General features: G+C 32.2%; 1 protein-coding gene across 1 annotated transcript; it reads right to left on the reverse strand.

Moving 5' to 3' along the window:
• Positions 1 to 2798: 2798 nt before the first annotated feature.
• LOC111390209 (LOB domain-containing protein 37-like) lies at positions 2799 to 3884 on the reverse strand. The gene is made up of 2 exons (XM_023015215.1): positions 3551 to 3884; positions 2799 to 3448 (listed from the first exon to the last, which is right to left on the reverse strand). Exons 1-2 carry the CDS (start codon positions 3732 to 3734, stop codon positions 3015 to 3017), a joined length of 618 nt encoding a protein of 205 aa, XP_022870983.1. The 5' UTR covers positions 3735 to 3884; the 3' UTR covers positions 2799 to 3014.
• Between the last annotated feature and the right edge of the window lie 5365 nt (positions 3885 to 9249).

A 9249-nucleotide genomic window follows, 5' to 3' on the forward strand; every position in this document is an offset into this window, starting at 1 on the left:
ATTTCATTTTTGTGCTTCTATTTTGCAATGGGCTACGTGTTTAATGTTGGGATTTTATGATGTACGTTGACCTAAGTTTCTTCAATGTCAATATTCATCATTTAATGTTTTAATTACTATGTTATTTTGCATTTATTATTGTGCTTAAATTTTCTTCATGTATGTGGCTAATATATGATTGAATTGATGATTTGTGCAACTATTGAGAGATTGTCGTGCATTCTTGACCAAAATAATTAATGCCCTAGGTTGTTTTAGGAGGTAGAGATATACCCCAAGTCTTAGATGACCCATTGAATTACTTTCACAAATGCGGTTGTTTGTTTTAATCGACATGGAGATATAGTAGGTTAAATCAATCAATTAGGGTTAATTCCGCTCGAGAGAGGTAATTAACTAAAATTGGAAGATCCAGTCTAACATAGTAAATGAGTAATTCGTTAATTGGCTCTAGGATAAATTGATTAGGCGACGGTTAAGCGAAACCATAAATCCCACCCACACTTCTTTCGAAATTTCCAAGATTTTTACCTATTCTTATTTTGTAGGAAAGTGGGTTCGCCGCAAACTTGTGTGCCAACACAATACCGAATGGATAAGATTTCAATTCTAACAAAATAGATACACAAGTCGAGTTCCTCGACCTTATTTTGACTTTGGTTTGACATGCATGCTCGGGGTAAAATGTAAACCGAACTCATAATGGAGAAAGAAAAGAAAAGGGATAAGATCAAGAAAATTTCCATTTTAAAAAAGTGATTTCTAAGCATGATATTTTAATAAGACACTAAAGTTAAAACTAATTAATCGAGTTTTCGTCAGCTTAGTGGAAACGAACCCAAAAATTTGGGGAGAAGGTCCCACGTGTGACTTCTACAAATGCGGCGATGCGCGGTGCGGCTTTGGTTAATGAATAAAGTATATAAATAAATCAAATTCGTGGTGGAACCCATCAAAAAGATGCCCCAATGTGGGGGGAGAAAGAAAAATCTATTCCTCTCAATAATTTACACAATTTTAAAATGAAACGACATCCAAAAACTATGCCGACAACCCAATTTGCAATGTCTTCTTCACATTTTTATAAAGTGAATTACACATACAAAAAATAGAATATATATATATATATATATACACACACATACTCTTTACCCCTACCAAAAGCCATCTCTTTTTTTATTTTGGTAGTAAAGGCTAAGGCATGCAGATTCACAAACCCAACTTGTGTTTTCAATGAAAAAAAAATGGAGAAGGAAAAATTTTCAATTAATTCACATGCTTTTTGGATAACTATGAATTGCTGAGTAATGCTTAGACCAGTCTGAGGTGTAAGCTGATCAAAGTTTGACCCCCTTCCAACTGTATTGGATTTTTGAGGTTGCTTCTTCATATATTTCTTTAACGTTTTCTGGTGTATAATTTATAATAAGTACAAGCATTTTGTGTGGTAACGATAAAAGATATTTCCATGAAAAATGCCAATGAAGTTGCCGAAGAAAATGGTGAATGATGATACGTATTGATGGTGAGTTTTGTCTCCGAAATATTGATGTAAACTAGGAAGATAGAACAAGAAGATTAGACATGAAAGGTGGAAATAATCCCAAAATTTTTTTACTCATGATTCATGATCATCTTAATTTACCTTAATTATTAAAAAAAGGTCGAACCTCAACTTTGAGGGTCCCCACCGTCCCGTCCTAAAGGTTTGTGAGGGTAGTAAATCGTGGAATGTACCCCAGTAGGCCAGGGAATAAGAGCTGCATGTACATTGCGCCTACAAGGAGTCCAATTCCATGTTTCAAAAATCGAATCCCCACACTGCGACTGTCAGCAAGGCGTGAGATAACCTTAATTATTTCTCTTGATTTCATTTGCTAATTAACAATATCTAAATTTTTCTTATGCCCAAATGTGCTGAGATATTTACGAATACCCAGAAAAAGAATAAGAAGAAATACAAAACTTTGAAGGGAATATGACCTAACCATAGTCAATGAAAAAATAAAGATAAATGTAATTAATATAATTGATGAATAATTCATAAGAAAAATTCTCATTTTAAATTTTGGATGATCTTATTATGCCCCATATCATATGGAATAATGTTATTTGTAGTCATTCATTACAGCAGTCGTTTTACGTGACGTACACATGACAAATAGATATTTATAGATGAGTCAATAAAACAATTATTAACATTAATGCATTAAATAACCATCTACCATGTGTATGTGGGTAGGACGACTGCCAATAGCATTACTCTATTATATCCAATCGATTTTTTACTCAAGATTAGTGGTAAAAGTCTTTATCTACTTGACAAAATATAATTGCAAATTCATGCCACAATAATAAATAAGATAAAATTAAGCCTCCGTTTGGTCCTTATTATTTCAAATTTTAATGGATGGAATAATATTTTTTGGGGAGAATGAGTGGTTGAAAAAAAAAAGGGAAAAAATTTTCAATTTACTTGTAATATTATTTCATAAAAGATTGTGTTATTGAAAATAGAAGAGAATAAAAAAAAATTTAATGTAAAGCTAAAATCAAATTATCTATCAAATTCAAGTGACATTAGTATTTAAAAATAAATTTTTGGAGAGAATGGGTGGTTGAAAAAAAGGAAAAATTTTCGATTTACTTGTAATATTATTTTATAAAAGATTGTGTTGTTGAAAATAAAAGAGAATAAAAATAAATTTTAATTTAAAGCTAAAATCAAATCATATATTCAAATTCAATCGACATTAGTATTTGAAAAAATAAATAAATAAATAAATAAAAGATAGAAATGGAGAGAGGATTATCCATAGAATTGAAGAAGAAATCATCGATTTTTACTTTTCCCTTCCTTCTACTCATAATCAAGAAGAGAAATAGGGAAATCTTTTGCCAATAATTTACAAAAACTCGCCGGAAATTCTAAAAAAAATATAAATTAAAAAAAAAAAAAAGGACAAGGAATACACCTAATGCTAATAACAACAATTTTACAGCTTTTCCAACACCTAATTGAATAAATTTAGAAGCTTTGGTTTAGTTGGTAGCTGATTTTCACATGTAGTTGTCCCAGATTCTTCAGAATTCATTGAAGGGCTACCGAGTCGCCTCTTCTCAAACAAAGAGCTTAAATTTTTACTCTCAAACCCAGTTGTTAAATTAAGATCAAGATCAGCTACTTCTGTTAAATTTCCAAGTTCGTCGGGTAAACGACGGTGCTTTTGCACCTTGAGCCTTAAATTTAGGCTAGGATCTTGGAGCTCATCAAGCTCCGGTGGACCACTAACAAACTCCGAGATCGGCCGCAGTGTGCCTCCTTGGAGGATGGTGTCAACCGCCGCCTGGCAAACGTGCCAGTTTCCCGTGGATAAAAGCCCCACTGCGCCATTTACAGGGTTCACTGTTCTTCCAGCAGCTTCATATAGTAAGGATTGGAAAACAGCTGCACAAATACATGTACAGAAGCAATTTTATCATGGCCAAGGATAGAAAAACATTAAAGGAATTAAAAATTCACGACAGCAGCGAGAAGTTGAATAAATACCAGGCCTTTGATTTACAGGGACGGCCGAAATGAAGGAGATGAGACCAGCACGGCCAAAGAACTTGGCTACAAAGACAGTGGCATAACCTTGGGCTGCAGAATTTTCAATCCATTGTAAACAAGGCCTAAGAATACAATTCTCACTGCATCCCTTTCGAAGTACTCGGCATCCATTGCAACTCATATCAAAATTTAATTACAAGGGAATGATGGAATTTTCAGGAAAGTTTTTGGAGGTGAAGAATAATAAGAAAGGGGAGATATTCCTTTGGCTCCAAGAAACAGTCCTAGAGACAGGGAGTAGAGAGAAAGAGAGAATAATGAGGTTTGAAAAGAAGAACGAAGGGTACATATATAAAGTAAAGATAAAATTTCTAGGAAAAAGAAGGGTAAATACACAAATAGAAAGATAAAATTTTTGATATTTTCTAAATATAAAATTTAGTATTTTTCTTTACTATTGAATTCCAACTATTTAAATATACATATCAATTAAATAGTCAAATTTTGGCATATGGCACTTAATCCCCGTTTGATTTAGATAAAATTCAGAATTGTAGTAAATTTGATAAAAGTAAATAAAATATGTGATTAGTAAATCAATAAAAGCTACGAATCCCATGAAATATGTGCTTTGATAAAAATAAAAATAATGAAGGCCGAACATGCATAATGTAATAATTTTTTCAAAAATGAAGGCCAAACAAGCATATTGTAGTATTTTTTTCAAATATGAGAACTGGGTAGAAATTTATCTTAGTTATTGACTAGAAGAGTAAGGTAAATGGCGTGGGCATGGCTGGTTACATTCCCAAGTATTGGGCAATAGCGGCTCCGAGTTTCCGCGAATGGCTGTTCCTCAACCGTTGGATTCTGCGTGGCTTTCTGGATATTGGTTTTCTTGATAGCGTATCACTGTGTAAATCCATTTCTTGCAGGATTTATTATTTTTTTTTTCCTTTTTTTTCCTCGGATACTTATTCATTTACATATAATAAAGATAAGGATACATCTAGTCATATGATACACCTTACAGGGTGTGTAGGTCCACCGAATTTGACCCGAGTAAAGAAAAAATGGAATAATATAGGCCTATTTGAACCACGTTCTTTCAAAAAATATAAATTTTTTTAAATAGTAATTTAACATCAGTTCAATCATATTATTCAATAAAATAATATTAAGCATAAATTCAAAAATTTTTCTTATTTTTTACCCACACATTTCCTATTAATATACTATTCAAAAATGTATTTTTATAAAAATAACGTGGCTCAAACAAGGGCACGGTATTTGGTGTAAATATGATAATTTTAATTCGTTCAACTTTTATTTATGTTGTTTACAAAATAAAATAATTCAAGGTAGGGGCATGATTGAATGGTAGATTATAATCGATAAGATACACTCACCATAATCATAATTCACTTTTATCATTCTTATCTTATTAGTTGAAAAAAAAAAAAAAGAGAAAAAAACAGAAATCCAAATAAAATATCTAAACTAAAACCAAAGAGAGAGGAGGAAAATAATCTAGATGCCTTGCCACTAGAAATTAAAAGTGGGCCCAAATGTTTAGCATGCATAAAATTAGCAACCATGCTACATTGTCAGAATCATTTTCCCACTTCCTTAATTGAATATCATGTGACATTTTGTTATTGAACTGTTTTAAAAAATAAAAATAAAAATAAAAATAAATATTCATACCCAATTATCTGTTGTTAGTACTGTATATATCGAGTATGTGGGCAAAAAATTCTATTACAATGGCTTATTCATAAAATTAGAGAGAAGAAAATAGTTTTCACACTTCAAAAATTAGTGGCATACGGCAATTTAACGGCCTTTTTAAGCATTGCAACATCTTATCCTTCTTTATTTAAGTTCTTAGTACGCATAATCATTTAACTATTCTATGATCATTTCCGAAAGCAACTTTAGCTCCCGTTTGGCAAAAATTAAAATCAAAATTAAATATTAATTTAAATCTAAGTCAACAATTAATTTTAATTTCTAACTCCATATTTTATGGGGTATACAACTTTTTAATAATACATTTGATCAACTTTTATCAAAATAATACTAAAAATTCGATTTTAATTTTCACCAAACAAGAGCTAATAATGTTCGTCGCTGTGATGTCGGGGTTTGCAATTTTATTTATTTAATTTTGTGTGTGTGTATATATATATATACCCCTTCACGATCCTTCTTGGTACAAGGACAAGAAAAATCAATTCAATTGTAGCCAATGCTTTTCCCCACTTGCAATCACCAATTGAACCCATCTGCATGCTGACAGCTTGCAATGTCCCACCCCAGCCAAAATGGCTACATTTTCACACACACACGCACACTAGAAATAGCTCCCATGTGCCAAATCAAAAGGATAATAATAATTCACATGCCAAATGTTCACGAACACAAATTCTCACCCTCAGTTATGATTCATGAATGATGTGATAAGGGTTTTCCTTGTTGATGTTAATGTACTTGTATTTGCTAACTATGTCGACGGTTTGTGGACAAAATAATTGTAAAACTTTTTTATTTTTATTTTTTGCATTGTTGGAGTAACGAAATTGCGAACGATACAATTTGACCTTCTTCATTTATGGTAATACGTCGTACCTCCTTAAAAATAATTAACAAGCAAGGACGGATTTGTCTGGACTTCGAGTGCTCAATTTAATTTATTTATTTTTTTTAAGTCTAATTCTAGCTCAAGGGTAATTTCTATGTTATGTATGGCCGTGCCTAGAAGAAATAAATTATTTAGCACTTCCTTTCGATCCGAACAAAATTGATGAAACGGAAGAAATTCAAGTGGCCAATTCGGCAGCTTTTTGTTCAATTTTTCGTGGAATCAAATTCTCATCCAATCCGTAGGAATCAATAAAAAAGGCAAATCCCTTATGATACACTAGATCTGGCTCCAATTTGAAGGATTTTGTAGGAATCCATTTGATTATTCATTTTTAAGGAACTCGGAAAAAAAATGGAAAATTTCAAAAGAAATATTTTCTCCCTCTCTTGTGTGTGTGTGTGTTTTTTTTCTTCCTCTTAGCCTTTGTTTGAAAAATACAAATCAAAGTTTGAAGAAGGGGAGGGAGGAGCCCTTGACCCGCAATAGCGCATTCTTTATTGTTACTATGGAGTTCTGAAGCACAAGGAGATTTTTTATGGTAATGCCTCTAGAAATTTTTGGTACTTTCAAATTCATGATTGTATTCCAGGCTGAGCACTGACCGAGCCACTAAAGTAGTGATGAATCGCGTCAGTAAAATGAATCCTATAGAAAGACAACAAGTCTTAATGTAGAAAATAAAAGGGTTCTCTTTCAATGAAAAAAAAATCAAAAATAAAAAATCAAACAAACAGGATGGATGATATTTAGGCAATTTCATCCAAATACGGATTTGTGGGGTCCTCTAAAAGATTGTCTTGAAATTTAATTCCTCAACCAAGATGATGATAGATACTGAAAATAACCCATCGGGTGCCTTTCAAGTATACCTACTAAATTATTTACGTTTACGTAATATTTACTTTAGGGCAGATATTTTGTTCTTAAGATGTTAAATGATCTTCTTAAGATGTTAAAAGTTACCAGAACTTTGTAAGAGTTGGTGACACAACAAATAATTGAATAAATTGTGCCGTAGTTTCAGCATAGTTATCAAAATTGGAGTGCAATAGTTGGTGAGATCGAAATTCGATTAATAAAAAAAACTTTACTATTTGTATATTGATTTTTGATACTTTGTTGACACTTGCATTGTTGTCAAGTATCAATTAGATGAAAAGGTTCTTAATAAGATATCCGAGTTTATAGTCATTATAATTGGACCGATGAGTTGACATCTTTTCAATGATAACTGGTGAATCGGATCAATTAACTCAACCACATAATCTTTTAATCTAATCAAATGTACTAAATAGGACGTATGAGCACTATGCCAAAACTAAAATTGCTTTTGATCAATTATCATCATACCATTCAGGAGCCAATTATTCAGAGGGTGTCTGACACCTATTTTTATGGAAAATGAATTTTAGTATAATAGATTGATGGAGAATGTGTCGATGAAAAATAAGAAAAAATTTGATTTACGTGTAATATTATTTTAATGAAGAATGTGTGGTTAAAAAGAAGATAGAAAAAAATATATTTTGATAAAAATGAGAATCAAACGAGCTTTCAAACACAATTTCAAGCTTGATCCAAGTGCATATATAGAAAATAATATGAAAAGATTGAACAAGATAACACATGACTTTAACAAATTGTGAAGAAAATATTTCTAGCGATCAGCTGGTAGTTGGATTACTAGATGCCTTAGGTGAAAAGCATAAAGATATTAAAAAATGCTTTACAATATGAGAGAGAGGAGTTGACTGTTGATATTATTTGAGCCGTTCTACAGTGTCCACGGGATTGACACAACACAATATGCGGGTCGAGATTATTTTATTCATGAAAAATCCACACGGGGGGCATGAGAGGGCGCAGCTTTTTCCATATTATTCACGCTTCTTTGAAGAATAGAGTAACTAGAGCTTAAAATAGAACAAAGGGAAACCTATAATGCAGAAAGCCTAATGGTAAAAGGCGAAAACTCTTTCAAAAGGAAATAGCAATAATAATAACAACAATTCTGGTAAAGAATATAACCGAAATAAGAGAAAGAATCACTCTGGAAAGGCTAAATAAAAGAAATCTACGAATAAGTCAAAAGTAAAGAATATTACTATGATAAAACGGGCCATCTGATCAAAGACCGTTGAAGAGAATAGATATATGAAAAATGCTCTACAAAACGAAGGTGGAGTTGCTGTTGCATTATTATAATGAAGCATCAGCTAACACTAGAGTGACCTTTGTGACCACAAGAAAATCGAGAATGAATTTTTGATTCGGGGTGCGCATTTCATATTTGCCCCATTAAAGACATATTCATTGAATTTATTAACATAAATGGTGGACAAGTTAAAATGGAGAATGAATTAGTTATCACATCAAGGGAATTGGCAGAATCACCTAAAAATAGAAAATGATGTTATTTTGACATAAGAAAAGATTGTGGGCTTGTTTGAGCCCAATTTTTTACCCTCTGCATCTTGAACAGAAGCTCAAGTGCACGAAGACCCTCTTTTAGTCCACTGTAGGATTAACTTTACCGTTTTAGAACACACAGTTTCTCCTTCGGCCCGAAGCATTCTATTCGAAAAGCATTCCAACTTGGTTTTCAACTCGGATAAGATAGGATTGTGCGTGTCGGGCGCCAATCAATCCGGAAGTTTGCTTTCACTTGTACATGTTCAGTACGAGTCTCGCGAAGCACGAGAATTTTAATAAACACGCTCTTGGCTGTCGATAAAGAGCTGAGTGATCGCAGCCGATGCAATCTCGATTGAAGCCAATTCCAAAATTTCCTACTCAATCTTTTTTATAGAGACCTTTTTCATTTAAAGTAAATCATAGATAAAGCATTACGGAGGAGCTTAGATTTTATATTGTAAATTTTTGGAGAATGTATGCTTAAAAAAAAAATTGAATTTACGAGTAAAATAATTTTGTTGAGAGAATGTATGGTTGAAAATAAGTATGACAAAAAAATAGATTTTTAGAAATGGGACTTAAATAGGGGCAATATATGTCCCGAAGAAAAGAAGAAATCTCTTTTCATTATTAA

The sequence above is a fragment of the Olea europaea genome, unplaced genomic scaffold (assembly GCF_002742605.1).
Source record: "Olea europaea var. sylvestris unplaced genomic scaffold, O_europaea_v1 scaffold661, whole genome shotgun sequence".
Lineage (NCBI taxonomy): Eukaryota > Viridiplantae > Streptophyta > Magnoliopsida > Lamiales > Oleaceae > Olea > Olea europaea.